General features: G+C 38.6%; 1 protein-coding gene across 6 annotated transcripts in view; it reads right to left on the bottom strand.

Moving 5' to 3' along the window:
• Cfap69 (cilia and flagella associated protein 69) overlaps positions 1-22,169 on the bottom strand; it is a 70,890-nt gene that overhangs the window by 14,988 nt on the left and 33,733 nt on the right. For 5 of the 6 annotated variants that reach the window (XM_003749688.6, XM_063286814.1, XM_008762733.4 and 2 more), the window contains 9 exons: positions 21,598-21,747; positions 21,329-21,506; positions 17,691-17,814; positions 14,915-14,963; positions 14,696-14,817; positions 12,900-13,116; positions 9,723-9,887; positions 2,368-2,486; positions 149-267 (listed from right to left, as the gene is read on the bottom strand). In XM_003749688.6, coding sequence (XP_003749736.1) covers positions 149-267; positions 2,368-2,486; positions 9,723-9,887; positions 12,900-13,116; positions 14,696-14,817; positions 14,915-14,963; positions 17,691-17,814; positions 21,329-21,506; positions 21,598-21,747 — 1,243 coding nt within the window. Of the gene's footprint in view, positions 1-148; positions 268-2,367; positions 2,487-9,722; positions 9,888-12,899; positions 13,117-14,695; positions 14,818-14,914; positions 14,964-17,690; positions 17,815-21,328; positions 21,507-21,597; positions 21,748-22,169 lie in introns of those variants that run through there. The other variant, XM_039108576.2, reaches the window with a different exon arrangement.

Below are 22,169 nucleotides of genomic sequence, written 5' to 3'. Positions count from 1 at the left end.
TGGCTTGGTTATTTCACAAACTCTCATTCAGGCCATCTAGCAGAGAAGGCCCAGACTTATCCTCTAGTGTAATTCTGAGGAAGAAAAGGGTAGCGGTAAACTTAATTTTCTTATATTAGGGTGTTCACTTAGTCACAGTAATACTCACCAAATGCTGTCTAATGTACTGAAAAGAAGGACGTTGTAGCCTAAGCCCCTCTGTAAATTCTTGGGGTCTGTTTTCATTACGTGGAGAACTATGTCAACTCCTTCAGTTCCGAACATTTCCTGTCGAAGAGAGTTGTTTACATCATTTCTTGGAACAAATATGTAATTGTTCTGTTCTCTACATCATCCTATCCTTTTAAAACTATTTTTCTACCAGAAAAATAATACTAGCAATGGTTTGGTTGTTTTTCAAACTAGGATGGCTAGTTTCTAAACTAGGAATTTAAAACAATTAAAAATTGAACTCACCCAGAGATAAGAGGGGCGGTATAGCATTTTATAGAGAACTTGCTGCTGTTCTATCAGATGTGGTTCTCTAGAATCCACATCCATCAATCCCACAGTCATCCCATTTCAGGGAAGCCAATCCCTCTGACATGGAGGCCACCAAGCACACATGTGGTATACATGTATACATGCAGGTATACATGCAGGTCAAAGACTCATGCACATAAAGTAATATAAAATGTAGTTGGTTTCTAAAGAGTGTGCTCATTCATTCTTAGTTCTTTGTGGTAAATTATAAAGTCAATCACTTTAAAATCAGTGTGCTAGCTTAGTGTTTTTAGTAATTTTTCTATCTGAAAATGTAAACAATATAAAACTTATCCATGACTTCTTCCACATCGGGGTGAATGCGGCCTAGAGTCATGTCAAGTGAATAGCAGGCATCCATATGTGTCATGGCAGATGTTCTCCAGAGAGGAATAAGTAGATGAGTGACAAGTCAACCTTTAATGACTTATATAAACTCATCACCACTCAGTTTTCTCCCCTTACCAATTCTGTTTCTCACTGTCATGCTGTTCTCCTCTAGTTCCTATTTTGATCATGATTATGATTCTAGATGAGCATCAGGACAGAAAAGAATAGTACATTATATGTCAAGGTTTGGAGCCAGACCTATCTTTCTCTTCCTATTGCCTCTCCTTAAAATCTATTTATGGCACTAGAGCGGTAGCTCAGCACCTGGGAGCACTTGTTCTCTTTCAGACAAACTGGGTTTGAGTACTAGCACCCAAACGGCAGTCACAAACTTCCATAACTCCAGGAGATCCAATGCCTCTTCTGAGTACCAGGAATGCATATGGTGCCCAGACATACCTGTGACAAAGCCCAAAGAAGATATATAAATCTAAAAATTAAAAATCTATTGAAATTTTAAATTTTTATCTTCCCAATTCTGTCTCTTATTAAAATTATCATTTTATGATAATGAAATTATCAATTTATCACTCATAATTATCAATAGTTTACTACAAGCTAATAAGTATAAAAGAGGATTAAACCATTGTTTTAAAGTTCTAGTTTTAGATATAAAGACAATTGAAACTCCAAGCAATGTTTCTGAAAATTCAGCCTAATATGCATAGCTGCTTGGCTACTTTAAAATCTTGTAATTCTAGTCCTAGGTTTTTACTCAGAAGTGAAAGCATTATATTTCCCTGAAAGACTGGTTCAAGAGTGTTCCCTGAAACTTTGTTTTAACCAGTCCAAATACAAAAAGCCTAAGTGCTTATCACTAAAGTACAAGATAAACAGGTTTCGATAAGTCATAGATTACAATTTAGTGATAAAATGAAATGATACATGTAACACTATGAATACACTCCAGAAACACATGCAATTTCTTTCTGGATAACAAAAACACACACAAGACCAAATTCTGTGTGATTTCACTCATCCGAATTGGCAAAACTAATCTATAGGTCTGTGGCTGCAGGGCAGATAAGTAAATGTGACACCTGTAAGAGAGTGTACTTAAAGATGTATATTACGTTTCAATTGGAGTATTGATAAAACATGCTATGCACATTCAAAAAATCTATTGAAACATATATTCAAGCCTTGCACATTTCATAGTATGTATGTAACCATACTCTAAACATATTAAAGGTTAGTTAGGTTTTACATTTTATTTATTTATTAATTGTGCATTTGTATGGGCAGGTGTGTGTTATGATGCATGTTTAGAGGTCAAAGACAAGCTTCTCCTTCTGTCTTGGGGATTCCAGAAATGGAACTCAGGTTGCCAGGATTAGGCCAACTGTGTTAAATGCTGAGTCATCCCACATCTCACACTGACGAAGATTAGAAAAAGGGGAACACGAATGGGCACTGGGGACTGGGAGACCTGAGCACCGGTTCTACACTACATACCTTCCTCTGGATATAATTCTCACAAAGACCTGACAGAATAAGTAATGTGTCAGACTGGATTTCTAAGGCAATGGCCTCTTCCTTCTCAGCAGGTCTGCTCATCATAGTTTTAAAGATTTCTGGTAAGAGAACAATTAAAGAAGGTAATTATTAGATATGTTTTTATTATTTACTATTAGGAAACTCAGTTTTAAGAAGATTTTCCACATTCTAGCCCACAACTTCAGCAGAATCCCCCTCCTCTACCAGATGCCATGACCATATGCAGAACCACACACATCCAATATTTCCTCAGAGCCTGCCCAGCTTGGCAACAGCACCCCACCCCCCATCACCATATCCCAGCCCACAACTCCAGCAGAAGTCCACCCCAGAGGCCATCCTAGTTCCCAGAATCTCAAAATCCCAACCCAGCAGTTACATAGTTTGCCCATTCCCTGAACCAGAATCCACCTAGAATAGACAAACTCTGAAAATGGCTTATAAACCTATAATTAGCCCACACCCAGGTGACAGAGGCCAGTTTGAGAACAAAATTAACTCCAGCCAGGGCAATATGGCACCACCAGAGCCCAGCCATCCTACCACAGGCCCTGGAGATTCCAATACATCTGAAGCACAAGAAAATGACCTTCAAACCAATTTTATGAAATGGTAAAGGAGGAATGAATAAATCCCTTAAAGAAATCCAGGAAAACAATGGGAAGGAAATGAATAAATCATTTAAAGAAACCCAATCAAACCAAGAAAAAGCAGGTGAAGGAAATGAATAAAAATGTTTAAGACATGAAAATGGAAATAGAAGCAATAAAGAAAGCACAAACTGGGGCAACCCTGGAGATGGGAAACCTCGGGAAGAGAATAGGAACAGTAGATGCAAACATCACCAACAGAACACAAGAGTAGAAGAGAGAACCTCAGGTGTGGAAGATGAGGGAAAATGATACATGGGCCAAAGATGTTAACATTTCAAAATTCCTGACATAAAACATTCAGGAAATCTGGGACACTACAAAAAGAACAAACTAAGGTATAACAGGGATGGAAGGAAAAGAATACCATTTCCAAGATCCAGTAAATATTTTAATAAAATCATAGAAGAAAAATTTCCAAGCCAATGGATCCAAAAAGCAAGCTGGTATAGCCATTCTGATATCTAACAAGACAGATTTTCAACCAAAATTAATCAAAAGAGATGGAGAAGTACACTTCATACTCATCAAAGGCAAACTCTGTGAAGGAAATGTCTCAATTCTGAACATGTGTGCCCCAAAGACAAGAGCAACCAAACTTGTAAAAGAAACATCACTACATCTTAAATCACACACCAGCTGAACATAGTAGAGGGAGAGGAGACCTCAATACCCCAGTCTCACCAAAGGACAAATCATCCTGACAAAACCTTAAGCAGAGACAGAGCTAATGGGCAGCATGAACAAAATGAAGCTAACAGACACCTATACAACATTTCACCCAGACACAAAACAACGCACCTTTTTATCAGCACCTCATGAAACATTCTCTAAAATTGACCACATACTTGGTTGCAAAGCAAATCTCAACAGATACAAGAAAATCAAAATAAGCCCCTGTATCCTACCAGATCTGTTTCTTTTTTCCTTTTATAAAATTGGATATTTTTATTTACATTTCAAATGTTATCCCCCTTCCCATTTTCCCACTCATAGCCCCCCATTCCATCCCCCCTTCTTCCCACCCAATTACCTACCCCTTCCCACCTCCTGCCCTGACATTCCCCTGCACTGGGGGTTCCAGCCTTGGCAGAACCAAGGGCTTCTCCTTCCATTGGTGCCCAACAAGGCCATCCTCTGCTACATTTGCAGCTGGAGCCATGGGTCTGTCCATGTGTACTCTTTGGGTAGTGGTTTAGTCCCTGAGAGCTCTGCAGACCTCTGTTTCTTAAAGGTGGATTTCAACATCAATAGAAACAATAGAAAGCTTACCAACTTGTGGAAACTGAAGAACTCTCTACCCAATGACTGTTCAAGGTAGAATTAAGAAAGAAACTAAAGTCTTCCAAGAATTCAGTGAAAATGAATGCACATGTCCAAACTTATGGGACACATTGAAAGTGGAAGAGGAAAGGTCACATCACTAAGTAAGTGCCTTCATAAAGAAATTAGAGAGATCTCATACTTAGTAACTTAACAGCACACCTAAAAGCTCTAGACCAATAAAAAGCAAACACCCCCAAGAGAAGTAGAGGGCAGGAAATAGTCAAGCTCAGGACTGAAATTAATACGTTAGAAACAAAGCAAACAATAAAAAGATTCAATGAAACAGAGTTGGTTCTTCGAAAAAAATTAACAAGATAAACTCTTACCAAAACTTACTAAAAGACACAGAGAGAATATACAAATTAACAAAGTCAGTAACGAAAGTGGAAACATAACAACAGTTATCAAAGAAATCCAAAGAATCATTAGGTCATACTTCAAAAACCTGAATACTACAAAATTGGAACCCCCCCCCAAAAAAAAATACTTGATAGACACAGGTTGCCAAAGTTAAATCAAGATCAGATAAACTATTTAAATAGGCACATAGCCCCTATGAAAATAGAAGCATTCATTAAGTTTCCCAGCAGCACTCCCCCCACCCCTTGTCTTCATATTCTTACCCACAACTCTAGCAGAAGTCGCCTTCTCTACTGGAGGCCACACTGGTACCCAGAACCCCAAGTAAGACCAAGTCCCCAGCCCACCCACACTCTTAGAGTCCTCTGAGCTTTCCTCAATCTCCATATCTTGGCCCATGACTCCAGCAGAAGACCTTGCTCTGTCAATTTCCTGCTACCAGGACTGCATAAGACTAATAAAGAAAGAGAATTACAAATTTCCATCATGAACATTAGTACAAAATTAATAAAAATATGCACAAAACATCCATGATCAAAAAGATCCATAATCAAGTAGGCTTCATCCCATGGAAGCAGGAATGGTTCAACATAAAAATTTATCAATTTCATTCACCATACAGCAAAGAAAAACACTCGGCAATCTCATTAGATGCTGAAAAACCCTTTGAGAAAATCTAACATCCCTTCACGATAAACATAATAAACATGATAAAGGTAATATATAGAAAGCCAATTGCCAACATCAAATTAAATAGAAAGAAACCCAAAGCAATTCCACTAAAACCAGGAACAAGACAAGGCTGTCCACTCCATACTTGAAGTTCTAGCTAGAGCAGGAAGACAAAGAGGATACAAATTGAAAAGGAAGAAGTCAGAGCACGGCTATTCACAGATGATATGACTATATACATAAGTGACCTCAAAAATACTGGAAGGACAAGAACCAAAGGCTGATAGCTCAATGACTCAAAATAGAACCAAACCCCACTAGAAAAAAATGAAATCAATATTCTTAATACTCGATATTCTGCAATACTCATTGACAGGAACCTAGCATAATCGTCATCAGAGAAACTTCATCTGGCAAGTGATAGAAACAGATGCACAGACCCACAGCCAAACCTAAGGTTGAGTTTTGTAGAATCCCACAGAAGAGGGAGGAGGGAGGATTGTAGGAGCCATCTGGGTCAAGGACAGTATAAGAAAACTCATGGAACCGGAACCAACTAATCTGTGCTCATAGGGGCTTACAGACACTGAACTGACATCAGGGAGACTGCATGGGTCTGATCTAGGCCCGCTACATATATGTTACACTTGTGTACTTTGGTCTTTTTGTGGGACCCCTAACATTAGGAGCATGGACTGTCTCTGACTCTTTTGCCAGCTTTGGGACCCTTTTGGGATCCTACTGGGTTGTCTCTTCCGGGCTTAATAAGAAAGTAGGTTCCTAGTCTGATCGCAACCTGATATGCCATGTTTGGCTGATATCCCTGGGAGGCCTGACTTTTTCTGAAGGAAAATGTAAAAGAAATGCATGGGGGCAGGGAGAAGTAGGGGGAAGGAACTGGGAGGGGGAAGGGGAAGCAAACTCTGGTTCAGATCATATATTAATCTGTCTGTCTGTTACCTGATTATTATACATGATTGATATATGATATATGTGATGTGTATTATATGAGAATAATTTTTTAAAAAATCCTAAGGTTTTTCAGGTAGAGAAACCATTTTACTACAGAAGGGACTAATTTCATTGCATGGTAACCTAGAAGCTATGGACAGAGGGTAGTAAATGGATTTCTCAAGCATTTAGGTCAATTGTCTCACAAAGAAGTTCACATATATACATATACATCCACACGGGTATAAAATATCTCAGTATAATTATCAGTGTTGCATATGTAGAAATGTTAGTACAGAATATGTGGAATGTCACTAAATCACAACTTAACAACTTATTTAGACCAATAAATTTTGTTTAAAATCATGTAGTTCCACGCAGTGTAGATAAATGCTTCTGCAAATTTGTTATCAAAATGTCTGACTGTAAGTTGTCATATCTCCTCCTTTCTTTCTGGTTAGCTGCTAACACATGTGGGAGACCTTTCTAAGTGTGTGTTCTATCTCTGTTTTGTTGTCTTTCTTCTTCTATATCTTCTCTTCAAGTCTACATAAGGAGAACGACTTCTGCAACTTTAGGCAGGATTCCATGAACTTTAAAAATCCTCCCCTTGCAAACAAGCCTGAAAGTGACTCAACAGTCATTGCCCTGATCAGGTGGCATTCACAATAAAATTATCTCTAAAATGGAGCTCCTTTGAGCTTTCAGGATTTAGGAAGTCTCTTTAAGCTGGTAAAGAGCACACTGTCATTAACAGGAAACTATGGAGTGATTCCCAAGGAAGCCAGCAGTCTATTGGCACCGCTGCTTCTGGCACCATCCTTTCAGGAGGAAGGGTGACGAGTGGGAGCACAGCACACATCTGTGTTCCTTTATTAGAGGTATCACAGAAATCCTGTCATAGCTGGCTACAATTCTCTTTCAAGATTACCTCATCTGACTTCCCTATCAGGGGTGGAAATTATGGCCTTTGAGCTAGAGCACACAGTGTGCTAATAAAAATATTTTTCTTCATTTTTTAAAAGTACCTTGGACTCTCTGCCTTTACTGTCTCTGTTCCATTCTTTCTAAAATATAGAATTAGGGACAGGGAGGTGGATCTGTGTGCAAAGATGCTGGGTTGGAAAAGCCTGGTAACGTGTGCTTGATCCTATGCTAGGTGATGGAAGAAGAGAAATGACTCCACAAAGAGATCCTATGACCTCCACATGTGAATTATGGCAATTTGAACACACACACACACACACACACACACACACACACACCATGCATACATACATACATATACACAAAATTATACTAAAATTTAAAAAGCCCACAGCATTGTATTGACAGACTAGCTAAACAAAATTGTTAATCTCTCCCTATGAAGTATGGAATTCAAATTCTTATTTTCTACTCAAAAATTTTTCCAGCTTGGTCACTAGTTGCACAATTAACTCTATCTCATACTTGTCTTATGAAACTTGGGCTCCATTTATGCCTTCTATGAACATGGTATCTTGCATATTTCAGCACTGTATCTCTTGCTCACAATACCTCTTTGCTTGAAGGGACAATTTTCATTCCTTCCTGAAACTACGATCCACTGACTCTACAATTAAGACTGCTCAAATTTGAAAATAACTAAGCCTCTAAGTGTCTAGCTGCGGGTACAAGGTAAGACATGCCATGTTTTTCTTTAGTTCTTAGCAGGGCATGTTTCCCAGCATCCTGATTGATACAGGTTTTACTCTCTCCATCTTTGGAGAAAGCTTATTTCATGGGTATGCAATGCACTTTCTATATTCTTGAGGATGGAACTGCTACAAAGCCCTGCTAGGTTAAAAAAAAGACAAGACTCCTCCATCTAAAAACTGTGTAACAAAAGTCAACTTTGAATGAAAGGAAAAATGTCCTGAGAAAACTTGCTGTTTGCTATGCCTCCCCCTAACACATTCCCTCAGCTCAGGTGGGATGACTATTTCTCTTGGAGATACAAAGACTGCATTTCCAGTTAAAAATGAATCCCTTGGAGGTGGCTCTGTAGTGCAATGGATAGCGCATTGGACATCTAATGACGAAAAAATGAATTCCTTGGACTGAATTTTGTGCAATAAAATGTACATAATTGTGATTAAAATGTACTTCGTGTTGAGTTATTTTAAGCCCATCTGGAATAAAGATAAATGTTTGTACATGACTTCACTTTCAATTTATTTGTTTCAACACAATGGAAGTGCAGACCTCTGATCCCACAATTCAAGAGGCAGAAGCCGGTGGATCGTTGCCAGTGTGCATGAAAATATTTTAACAAGTGAAGGGGTCTTTAAAAGACTGGCCCCCAGAGGGCTATGTGTTGGGAAGTGGTATGATATTGAAGTGGTGTGGCCTACTGGAAGAGATGGTGATGGGAACCTGGCCTTTTCCTGTTTCTCTTTTACTTCCAGGTCAGCATGACATAATGCTTTGCCACAGCTCCAAAACATTAAGCCAAATGTACCATGTGTGGAGATCTATAAACCCGTGAGCCAGTTTCTTCTGGTTATCTACCATGGCAACAGAGAGTTAACATGGGCAGAGTACAGATGCTCTTGAGAAGCCAAAACCCAGGAAAGTCTATAGAATTTGCATATGAAACTGTATGTATATCATTGTATACTTTGAATCACCTGAGAATTTCTTGTAATTCCTAGTACAATGGAAATGCTATGCTAATATTTGTTATAAACCACTACTTACAGAGTAATGACAAGAAAAGTCTTTTTCTGCTCAGATAGACACTTCTCTGGTTGTTTGACCATGTGGATTCGGAAAGTTAGACTGCAGAGGGCCAGCTACATGGCATTTCTATGAAGCAATGTCTGAGACGGCACTTTTCAGAGCTAGGGATGGGAGGGCTGGAGGACTACGTATCTTCAAAGAATAAAAGGCAAAGCAGTTTGAACTGGAAGTTGAAATTCATGAATTTTCTAGTATTTGTTTTAGAAAAGAGACTCTGGGATATTTTGCTCTACACACAAATGTGTGAGTTATTCTAAATGGAATGGAAACTTTTATCTGTTTTGGGTCTACACTGCTTGGTCAGAAGTGGAAATCTCATTACCAGAAAAATGAGACCTAACAATAGTTCACTAAAATTAAAAAGGTACTGCTTAATAAAGTAGTCTCGAACTGAGTAAATAAATGTTTAAAGGGTCAATGATTATAAAAGAGAATTGCTTGCTATCAACAAGATTAAAAAAAAAAAACCCAGGAAAATAGTAAGGATATGTTCATTCATAGAATCAATTTGTATAAAAAAAATGTCATACAAAGCTTTTAGAATTACAAATACCAAACTTTCCCCCAACGGTCTGCCATGTGATATTTTACCTATCAGTTGATGAATAACCCCCCTTTCACAAAGGTCCTTGTTCACAGTCTCATCTTCAAGATAAACCATGGCTCTGAGGAGTCTTAAAGTGTAACGCATCTGTGCAAACTTGTTTCCACGGCCCCCTGTACCATGGAAACTGTTGCCATGAATGAAGTAGGAATCTGTGGGAAAATTAATCATTTAATTTATACGAAGAAACCCAAAGCTTGAAACATTTCAAGTAAATGTTCTCATTTATAAACAAAACAACATACAATATATTTTAAATGTCTATATATTTAAGCAGACATTAAAATCCAATCATTTTCTTTTTTCTTTTTTTTTTTTTTTACAGAAATATTGGCTCTTCCATTTCTTTCTAGTCTCAGAAAGGAAATATGCTTCCTAAAATTTTACCCAAAGGTATCATTGTTGTGCCTCTTGCAATGTTCTGTTAGTAAATGCCATGTTTTTAAAAATTACTCACACCGGGGACTAGAGCAATAAACAATACACACTGTACTTCCAGAGGATCCAAACTCACTTTCCAGCACCCACAGTGGGTAGCTTATAACCACCTGCAACTCCAGGGGACCTGATACTTTTGGTTTCTAGGAACAATTCCACTCACATGTGTGCACACAATTAATTAAAAATAATAATAAATAAAAGTAATAAATCTTTTAAAATTATTTACAGTATCATATGCAGACTTGGGTCATTATTTTAGTTGGCTTCAGCATTCATTTAAAAACAAATCACAGTTTATCCACTCACTGGTACGAACACTACATTGAACATTCTGTCCTCGTCCTGCATGGAGAAGGGGTTCTCCAAGTGATCAAAGTCATACAGGAGATGATACCTGAATCTTAGGAAAGTTACCAAATGGACACGATGCACAAAACCAATTGATTTTTTGTTATGTCTGTTAAATGTTATATAGTAGCTCTTTTTAGGTTAACCTGCATTTCTCTTATTACTTCTCTGGTTGAGCAACTAAAATATTTTCAGAATATATGAAACTTTCTGAGTAACATAGCAATCCCCCATCTTTTCTATGCTTGTTAGCTGAATTACCTTCTTGCTAAAATACACATTTTTTTTAGAAAGTTCAACTTGGATTCTATATCAAAGAGTAGTAGCTGCGTCAAAGTATGGGTGAGTATGTACAGACTTCATTATAGATTTGCTTGTAATCCATATGATTGTTACCTACATTCTTGAATGATATCTGTCACAGATTCTTTAAGAGTCTTACAGTTTAGGTGTTCAGAGTTAAGCCTTCATTTTGCAACTGTTTTGATTTTTTTAAACAAGGTGAGAGAATCTAAATTTTTCATTTTCCTAAGGAGGAGCCATTGCTTCCACATGATCCTCCTCTCACAGACTATTAGTGTCTCCAAAAATGCCATCTCTCACATGCAGTCGACACATTGGTCTATCCCCAGAATAGTGCCCCATCATTTTAATTACTACAGTTTTATGGGGAGTTTTGATAAAAAGCAAAGTACAATTTTCTCTCCATTTTGAGACAGAGCCTCATGGGTCCTAAGCTGGTCTTGAACCTGTTAGGTAGCTGGGGATGGCCTCAAACTTCTGGTCCTCCTGCCTCTACCTCCTAAGTGCTGGCATTATAGGTACATGACATACCAGGTTCTCCGCAGGCACTCTAGTAACTGGGTACATTCCTAATATTCTCTTTCCTTTTTGTTGTAATACATTATTTCAAAGGTCCTTCTATAAGTAGCCTTAGGTTAAGGATTTTTAAAAGAATTCAAGCACTACTGTGTGTTATGATAGAGTCTGAGTTAAATCTTTGCTTTGCCTTTATTATGCGGTCAGAAACACATGTCACATCCCAGACTGAGTTCTGCCCAGCTGACAAACCAGAGGTAGGAATGAATGAGGGACTCTGCAAAGTAAGTGAGGCCCAGCACACAGGAGGCACCAGTAACTGTTAGCTACACATCTTCTTATGAGGTAGCATTTTCCATTTTGCCTTGGAGTGTTCTGTAAATATAAAACAATGTGAACTATGTTCAGAACAGTTTTATTTACTAATTTAATAAGGCTAAGTTTAGCAACTTTTTAGAAGGTAGAACATACAAAAGATAAAGATTTTATCTCCTTTGTGAATAAATATACGACTTTCTACAGGTTGCTCAGGCTTGTCTTGAAGTCAGGGGATCAAGGGAGTCTCAGCACCTTAGTAGCTGGGACTTACGGTCTGGGTCTGGCTACTGCTGATGTAATGGACATGCATCCTACAAGATGCTTCTCATCAGGTGGGGTGGTGAATAGTCTGTAAGGCTAACACCCAGGCGGCCCGGGGTGTGAGGATTGTGAGTTTATGGATAGATAGCTTAGTGAATTTTACTGAGTCTTCTTTCTTGCTTTCTCATGCCTCCAACGTGTTCTAGAGAAACATTACTGACAGAAAGAAATTGGATCTTCCTAATCAAATTTGTAAGCGCATGAATATATTTATTTTCTTTCCAAGAATTGAATAACAGTCACAAATCGAGGCTTTTCTCTTTGACAGACAATATCTTAGAGTCAGTGGCTAGATAACTAGATTTTAAACTTTATGAAATTATTTAGGGATTTGTGTCCACTTTAGCCTAAATGTATTTTCAACAGCTGTCTGGCACTCAGTAGACAATGTTTGTTGGATGAATATCCGAAATTATTGTTCATATTAATTTCCTTCCTAAGTATAATCTTTGTATAGACCTCATAATACAAATATTTGAAGAAAATTATATATAATTTTTTTAAACTTTTATTAATTATATTTAGTATCTTTGTTAATATTTAACTTTTAAATCTCAATGTTTATAAAGCACTTGTTTTATTAAATTATGTGTAGATGTGGGGTCCTGTGCACATGAATGCAGGTGCCTGCATGGGTCACTGAACGCCCTGGAGCTGGAGTTAAAGGCAGTCGTGAGCTCCGTGACACAGGTGCTTGGAGCCCAAGGCAGGCATTCTGCAAGAACAGTATGTGGTGCTGACTGCTGAACCATCTCTCTAGCCCTAAGATCTCAATGTTTATTAACTCTGAATACACTAAAGGAATGTCTTTGTTATGGTTTTCTTCACTGTTAACTGTTGCTTTTCTATGCAAACGCTGAGATTTTAGCTGAAATGCAGACCAGACAGAGTCTTGACAGAACCTGAAGGGCACTCACCCTCATGCCCACACCATTCTAAAAACGCAAGGATCCGAGCATTGCCGTGGCATGACATGTACTCCTCTATTAACAAAGGAGCCACTGAGGACAAGGTGGCAATTGCATGCAGTTGTAGTTCTTCATACTGTGCTGCAGACCACTCAATAATTTTGAGTCTCTCAGGCTTTTTTACATAGGTCAACAAAGCCAAAATAACTTTGCCATCGATTAAAAGCTATAAGAAAGGGCAAAATGTACTTTGTTAGGAGCATAATTAAAATAGCTTTATTTAATTTAGCAAAATTAAATACAAGATCTCAAATTTGATGTTTCAGTGATAATTTCAAAACATTTCCCTTCTGTTTGACGATAGATACCCCAAATACATGGAAACACAAAACGACAACACACTAGCACCATCAAGGACATTAAGAAAAGTGACTTCCTTTCCTGGTGTGTGAGCTCTTCAACCAATGATAGCAGAAAATATACATCAATCATTTTTGATGCAACTCACATGTGTGCTTCTATATACAACAACATCAAAGAGGTAGGAAGTTGGAGGCAAATAAATGGGTGGTGTCTCTCTCCTCATTTTTCAGTTTTCCTTTGTTTATAGTTCTAGGGATCAGACCAGGGGCCTTTTGAATGCTGGACCAACAGCCTCCCACTCACCTGCACCTCTAACCCTCAAAGGCACATAAATGCAATAAGAGGGCACTGCAAGCTAATCGTTTCTTATGTACAAATAAAAGAATTGATACACCGTATCAATGACTCTCAGTCACGTCACAAGTCATTTTTAACCAGACGCTTTAAGATTTTATAATTCTATGGAACCTAGCATTTCAATAAAAATTAAAACATGAAAAATTATAAAATGACCAATGGCAAAAAGAAATGGCCAGTGGTTAATACAATCCTTAATACGTATTTCAGTTTGCCAGAATGTAAAACACTGTCCTATATAATATTATTTTTTCTACTTACTTAGCATTAGTCTAGGAAACAATTATGAATTTTTTAAATTCTCTTCTGAATTCACTAGCATGTCACTTCATGGTGTACATTGAAAGAGAATGAGACTTGGAGTTGAGTAAGAACAAGAATCTTAGTTCTAGCATCACTATGAAAACTCAGTGGACAACATTTGAAATACTGTGTGACACAGAACATAGAGAGATGGGTGACTAGAAGTGAAAGATGTCAGGCTTGTGTGGAGAAAACACAGGCTCATAAGCGTCTGAGACCTTTATGCATAGCAGAGGTCAGCAGTTCCTCTCAATTCCATCATCCCTTTCCTGACAGTCGGAGGAAACCGATCGGTCATATGTGCAGACTGTGCAGGCGATTTAGTGATGGAATGCTTGCCTCAGTGGCAGCAAGGCCAGGTGTTTAAGCGAGAAAGAGAGAGAGAGAGAGAGAGAGAGAGAGAGAGAGAGAGAATGGTCTAAGCTGTGTGAAATATTTGTTTTAAGTTCTCTTAGAAGATCTGAATATATTGTTCCATCTCTCGACTTCTACTATTTTTTTTTTTTGGTGTGTGTGGTCCTTTGTGTTTACTGTTTGCAAAGGACATTTTAAAGAACTATAATTCAAGCTGATAAGGTTGTTACTTTCTATGGTACAGAAATGAATTGGCTAATGAAAGATTTGCAAACACGATTTAAAAATACTATGCTGTATAATATTAGATGCTTCTATTAACTTTTCTATTTTGCGTGGTCTTTACCTGTACAGTAGTTAAATCTTTACATAAGATCACAATTACATTGAATAACTTGAATAACCTCTCCGTTTTGAGTAGTCTTTACCTGTACAGTAGTTAAATCTTTACACAAGATCACAATTATATTGAATAGCAATTTCTTCAGTTCAAAATCTTCATAGCAATTAAAAAGCTTAAGACTTTTTACCAAAGGATTTTGACTTTTAACTGTGAGAGAAAAACACAGAGAGTGAAATGAAAGCTAAAGTTACATAAAAGACTCACCAAGACACTCCCAAAATGCTCAAGACGGTACAATTTTTACCTTCATTAAAAGTTGCAAATAGAATCAAATCCCTGGTAAAGCCACATTCCTATTATAAACACACAAAACAAGCAGAGAGGTGAGATTGGAATGGCAATCAAGCTAGGGGTGCCCAGTTGCCTACTATTCAACTGCTGCTGTATAATTCCACACTGGACTTCATTCGCACTTATAACCCTACTAGTTATGAGCAAGAGCGAGAAGCACCTCCGCGCGGCTAGACAGCTCGAGCTTACTTATTAATTTAAATCTGCTGAAGCCTCCAAGAAGTACTTTATATTAGTCCATGAATGCCTGACGTGATATGTGCACGAGTGAGACATCAGCACACGCCCACCTAGTTCTTACCTTTAAGTGATACCACAGCAGTGGAAAGGCCAATTCTTTTCAATAGCTATTCTTTCCAAGGTTACCTTTATCCCTGTCACTATCCTTACATCAGAGAACAGCCAGGAAGAGCAAAACAGCACTGTTTAACACAAAGGCCCAGGAGAATGACCAGAGCTGCAAATACCTCAGCACAGGGAATTCATTTTTGACAGAGACATGCTAACTGGACTTTATGGATTAGGCAATGTTTATAGGTGCACATAATACTGGCATTTTGCATCTACAGCATGATTTTTCTACCTCTTCAGGATTCACATGGCTCCTTTGAAAATGTAAGAATGTTATTGCTTTGGTTTATATTCAAGGAATTACTGGGATGTTGACAGTGGCAGAACTGAGAACTCACTGACTGGCCATGGCCTGTCAGACAAACATAGTCTATCAACATGTGGAAGACTTAACTAGGAGTTATGTCAGGCGGTTTATGTGCTTTGACAGTATGAATTCCATGACTTTTCTTTTGTTGGACCACTTGATGTGCAGTGTCAGGTGTTGGGGCCTTTATAGGTAGTATAGTAATACGGCTGGTGCGTGAACACTGTGATCTTAATCATTCAGTTGTTTGTTCAGTATACAGTACAGGGAGGGGTTCGAGAGAGAGAGCTGAGGAGTTAAAGAGTGTGGACCTGTGCTCAGTCCTCAGAACCCCCTTTAGGTGTCTCACACACACCAGTAACTCCAATTCCAGGTGTCCAACACTATCTTCCGCCTCTGTAGGCACCTGCACTCATAGACTAACCTACACTCATACACACATACACAACACTAAATCATGAAAATACATATTTTTAAATATAGGGAGAGTTTGCTTCTGATATAGTTGGGTAGTTATGATGAAAAAACTTTAAACAAAAATATGAAAAGCATTCATCTTGTGCTTCTCTCTTAGCCAAGAGAAAGTACATTAGAAGAAGTTGGAACTTGGATAAAGACTAAAGAATTCACTGTATAGATTCTCACACCAACTCTTCTTAAAATTGGCTTTTAGCCCAACTGCTATCCTATTCTACACCTTGTGTATAGATGCTAATCTCAAAGATAAATCTACAGTCTAAGTGGATAAAGGAATCAGAGAACTGAGGCAGCCATGGCCACTAGAATGAAAGGCACAGTCTCAGAGGGAAAGCCAGAAGCAGAAAGCAAACATGCACACAAAGGCTCTGACTCTGAGCTGCCTGACCTGCCCAGTACACATAATCCTACATATGGTGATTACGGCTAGAAGAACCAAGCTGAGATCTGAACTGAAATCCACCATAGGTATGAATGCGGACAAGTCCAATGTCTACTCATAATAAAACTGAAAAAGCACTCTCCAGAGGCCTATGTCAGAATACACAGTAAAGATACTCATAATGAATGGGGAACTGAATAAAACAAATGATAAAAACGAATCAAGGGGGACTAGGAGTGTAGCTCAGTGGTAGAGTCCTTGCCTACCATGCAGAAAGTCCTGGACTTCACCTCCAGAACTGAAGAAAAGAAAAAGAGAAATTCTAACATCTGAAATACAAACCCACTAGAAAGGGGTGTTTGTTCAATGGATGAGACCAGGAAATTTAGTTAATTTAAATATATAACCAATACAACCATCCAATCTGAGGACCAGAGAGAAAAATTATTGAAAACAGTGACTAGAAGCCTACAACCATATGAGACAATTCAAAAAATAATTAAATGTATACATATTTGGAATGCTAGACCAAGTGGGGAAAGAGAATAAACTGAAAATTATTGGTGAAAATGACACAAATGTGTTCAGACTTGCTGAAAAAATTACATATGTAGGACACTCTAAAGTATAAACAGAAAAGTGATAACATCCTGGCACATTTAATAAACCCACTGAACAGCAGTGATAAAGGGGGGAATCTTGAAAACAGTTTAAAGAACACTTCAAGAATTCCAAATAACCAGTACTTACCAGGAACAGCAGAGAGCAGAAGACAGTGGAACATTATCTTTCAAGTGCTAATAGAGATTTTTTTCAACCTAGAATTCTATATGCAATGAACATAAATTTCAAGAATTAAGGTAAATTACCGATAATCTTAGATAAAAGAAACCCAAGAGACTTTGTTGAGAGCAGGTACCACATTTGTACCACAGGAAATGATAAAGCTTTTCCAGCGGAAAAGAAATGAAGCTAGATAGGCAGGAACGAAAGGAAACACCGGAGAGCCCGGATGTGTATGTGCTGAGATGCAGAGCAGGGGCTGGCTTCCAGCGGAACACAGCAGTAAGGCAGGCTGGAAGTGCAGTGGTGACCACTGTGATAGTAAAATACAGTTTAGCAGTACAATAACACAGATAAATACTAAAACATAATTTAGAGTACCACCACCACTTTCACCGTTAAAGGGAATAGGATCTGATGCGTACTTACAATCATTGGTGCTCCAGGGTTCTGAGCTATAATTGTGGTGATAACTAATATATCATTTCTAAGCTGACGCTCATAGTGACTATGCCCCCTCATAACCAGATTTTTAAATACTTCCTTCAAAGTCCTAGAAAATAAAATATTACAAAAGGATATCATTATACACAAAATGTGTTTTTTCAAAATTCATTTGTCGAAACCCTCTCTTGTGGGAACTGTATTGGGAAGGTAGGTTCAGGGAAGCATTTAGACCACAAAGGTTGAGCCATTATAAAGGAACCAATGTTCTCACAACAAGCAGGAAGCCCAGAGAGCTCTCTTGTCCCTTTCGTTCCCTGTGAGTCAGGGGTCAGAGCCTGCTAGCTGGAAGAGCAGGTTTACTGGAACTCAGCACCCTAAATTGATTTCTACCCCCTAAGACCCTGAGGAAAAGATTACAACTCTCTGAATCTTTGTTAAAGGATCAAACTAAGACCTATCTCTGGAAATACTTGGGCTTCTTATCAATAAGGTCCTACTTCTAATTTTCGACTTTGCCCAAAGTATTGCTCTTCTTTTACCCTACCCAACCTGCTCCTAATTCACAACACTGTACCGGACAAGAATCCACTGACGTAACTTCATACCCGCCAGCTCTACATGATTTAACTGTGCCATGACAAAGCCATTCAATGCGTCTCTTTATTCTTAGGATAGGTCCTCTCTTCTAGCAGGCATCCCAGGGCTCCTGCTGCCTTGGTTCTTGCCAAGTGGAGCCTCAGCTCTTAGCAGTCTCCTCTACTCTTCTGCTCTCATCAGACTCAACTTCTTTCAGTTTTTTCCCTCTAAAACTGACTTTTACTTCTTTCCTATGTGTGATGCTCCCCTGTGACTGATCCTAATGGCTGAGATCCTGCTAAGGCTGATGAGCAGAGGAGCACACACCAGCTCAGTTCCAGGTCACACTTCTTAGTAGACAGTCAGTTATTGCCTCTTGGGACCCATTTGCAGTTATCTTTGTAATAACGTTATATTTCTTATTTAGGCATTCACTCTCCCTAGATTGTGGTTCTATGGGAATTACATCGAAAGAGTGGAAGGCAGCACCAATAGATGGAGAAGAGCTAAGCCCTCTTGTTTGCTAAGATCACTTTTTAAAGCTGCATCCTCATCAGTCAGTGTTCTAGTTTCTTTTCTGTGATAAAACACTGACAAAAAGCAGCTCAGAGGAGGGAATGATTGGTCTGGCTTACACTTCCACACCACAGCCCATTACTGAAGGGAACTCAGTGCAGGAACTCAGGCATAAACGCATGGCACAAACCACGGAGGAACCTTAGCTAGATTTCTTGTACCATGTGAACCATGGACCAGGAAATGTGCCGCCCACAGTGAGCTGCGCCATCTCATGCTGTGTCCAGTAAGGACAGTCACCCACAGACATACGGGCCAATCTGATCTGACTCTCTTTTCAGTAACAGAGAACTGTGCCACATTAACAGTTAAAGCTAAACAGGACAGCAGGGTTGGGTTTTTGTGTCACTTGACAACAAAAACATTCATCCATATTATTCTGAAAAAGATGTGGTACTTTGCAAAAATTTCTTTCATTATGATTATTATACTTTCTTTTAATTGCTTATGTACTTATTTTTCTCTATAACTATAAGAGAAGGTCCATTTTAGAATATGTACACACACACACACACACACACACACACACACACACACAAACGTGTTTTGCTTTCAGATGTATCTTCACTGCATGTGCATGCGTGTTACCCAGGGAGGTCACAAGGGGGCACTGAATCCCCTGAAGCTGGAGTTATGAACGGTTGTGAGTTGCTATGTGGGTGCTGGGAACCAAACCCAGGTCCTCTGTAAAACCTTAACTGCTGAGCTATCTCTTTGGCTCTTATTTATTTTTTTGAAAACAGGGTCTCACTATGTAGCTCTGTTTGGCATGGAGCTCACTCTTGAACTCCCAGAGATTTCTTCCTCTGCCTCATAAATTCTGGGATTAAAAGTATGATGCTTACCTCACCTACGCTTTAGTTGTATTATTATAATCTCAGACCGACTCTAGCACAACAGGCAATAACCATGTATTAAATAAGTGAATTATTTGAAACTTATTTGAAAACTTGTGCACATTTAAGTGACAATTTTAAATATACAACAGGAAAGGTGGTAAATACTAATCAGAAATTTAATGCATAAATAGTTCTAGAAGTCTAATTTTTACTTTATCCATCTGTAGAGGTACAATTTAGCTATATAATAAGATACTTTTAGAGCATCCTACATAGACAGGTGTGACTTCTGGGCAGGGAGGCACATATGTATTTAACTCCAGTGCTGGAGAAGAAATAGAAGACCATCCTCACTCAGCTACATTGCAATTTCCAGGTCAGTCTTACTACATAAAACCTATCTCAAAACTCACAATACAATGAAAGTATAGCTTCTTATGTAGGCATAATGCTTTTGTTCACTGTGTAAAGTTTACCACTGTGCTATTCAAATGCTGATTACTCTGCCCTCATTGTTTCAAACTGGACATGGTTTTGTTATGTCCCAAGTTTGTATAAACATTGCTCCTCATTCATTCTCTGCTTGCCAATAAAAGCCAAAGAGCCAATGCAGAGCCTTAGAGAGAATAAGGTGGGACTTCCAATTCTTGGGGTGGGGCAGAGAAAGAGTCAGGAAGTGAAGGAAGAAGCCTTGAGGGAGGTGGAGAAACTATCAGGGGAGGAGAGGTGGATGAAGAAAGGATGAAACCTCAGGTGAGATGGGAGTGTAGCCGGGAGGGCGTCTGACCAGCGTAGAAGTTTATAAGTGAGTAATCATTTCTCAGTACTTGGCTCAGGCGGCCTAATAAATCTTAGCCTTTCTATGTGCTTATTGGGGAAGCTGCCAGATTAATTCACTGATTACATTTATATTAAAGATAATTCCTTTTATAAATTGTGCCCCATGTTGGGCATGAATTTGTTTTGGTAATTAGTATTCTAGAGTTTTGGTACATCTTTTTGTTGTCTTTAGATATCTATTAGGGGTTCCTACCCCACTTCAGATCATTTACTTCCCAATTAAAGGACACATAGACCTTTAGATTTATAATAAGCTTTAGAGCACTAGACCTGGGCAGATATTAACTCTTTCTGCTATTCTGTCTACTTATCTTTGGTGATCCTTAAGATGCCACTCACCATGTTCCTTCTAGCCATGCTCCTACTCCATCAGGCCAACTCTCAGATCTATGTTCTTACCATCCATCCATCCCATGGTGATTTCCTTTCTTCATCCTCTCTCCTTCTCATTGTTCCTGTCTCAGACCGTAAGCCCAGGAATCTTTGCTCCTCCCCCTTTCTTCTTCCAAGAACAGGCTTTATTAACCAGTCAGGGATAACTTGAGGGGCAAAGTTTACACAGTATGTGTATATGCCCCCTCCTCAGGGGCAACCAGATCTTGGAGGCCAGCATTTAGCATTTAAATACATAGCAGTACCAGAACAAACCCTTACATCTTAGTATGAAGATTTCATGAAACACAGCCTTCAGATGAGTCAAAAATTGAATTGAACACAGATTCAAAGTTGTGGTTATCTATCATTAGCTATACTTCAAGGCAGAAGACACTCCTATCTACATGTACTCACAGCAGGCATTCCAAGTTACTGAGCTGCTGTATAATTTCCTCCTTTGAAGATTTTTCCAATAAATTCCACAGTACTTCTGATGAACGAAACAAAAGCTGTCCTGAGGGATCCGGGTCGTTGAGGTGAGCACAGATTCTGCTGGCTGCTTGGGCTTTCACCATCAAAGTGCAGTTAACTCCTGAAAATTAAATTTAACAAACTAGTTATACTGCATAGTCTGTTAGAGCAAAATGTTGGACAATGAAATGTTTAAACTCAGTAATACACACCAGAAGTAGAGAGATGCTGCAGAACTTTAAGAACCCAGAGTTTCTCAACAAGCTGATTCTCAAGCAGGAGTGCAGACTGGACCATTGCTTTTGCTAATCCTCCGACCTCTACCATTTTAATCTTGAATGATGAGCTAACTTGCTGGTAGCCTAACACAGTAACAGGGGCAGTTATTCCACAAAATGATGTTTAATAAAAGAAACAATTTCAAAACCTTTTTAAAGGACATGCTACATTTATAACTTGTACAGTACAGGAAATGCACAAAGTTTTCTATAAAGGGCAAGATGGTATATATTTAATCTTTATACATTATTAAGATCTGTGTTTCAACTATTTAGCTCAAGATGTTGTAGCATGATATAGCAAAAAGAAAGACAAATCATATGAAAATAAATGGACATGGTTGTGTGCAATAAAATTTAACTTGCAGTATCCTGGTTTTGTCCTGTGGGGCCCATAGGTTTTGGCCTTGAAATAAACAAACAGATTTTGGAAACACATCTTAAATCCTAAAACCAAACAAATGAATCCCCCAAAACCAAAACGAAACCAACAACAAAACAAATAA

The sequence above is a fragment of the Rattus norvegicus genome, chromosome 4 (genome assembly GCF_036323735.1).
Source record: "Rattus norvegicus strain BN/NHsdMcwi chromosome 4, GRCr8, whole genome shotgun sequence".
In the NCBI taxonomy this organism is placed as follows: Eukaryota; Metazoa; Chordata; class Mammalia; order Rodentia; family Muridae; genus Rattus; species Rattus norvegicus.
The sequence above is the reverse complement of the archived record's forward strand: the minus strand, read 5'-3'. Positions and strand labels throughout refer to the sequence as shown.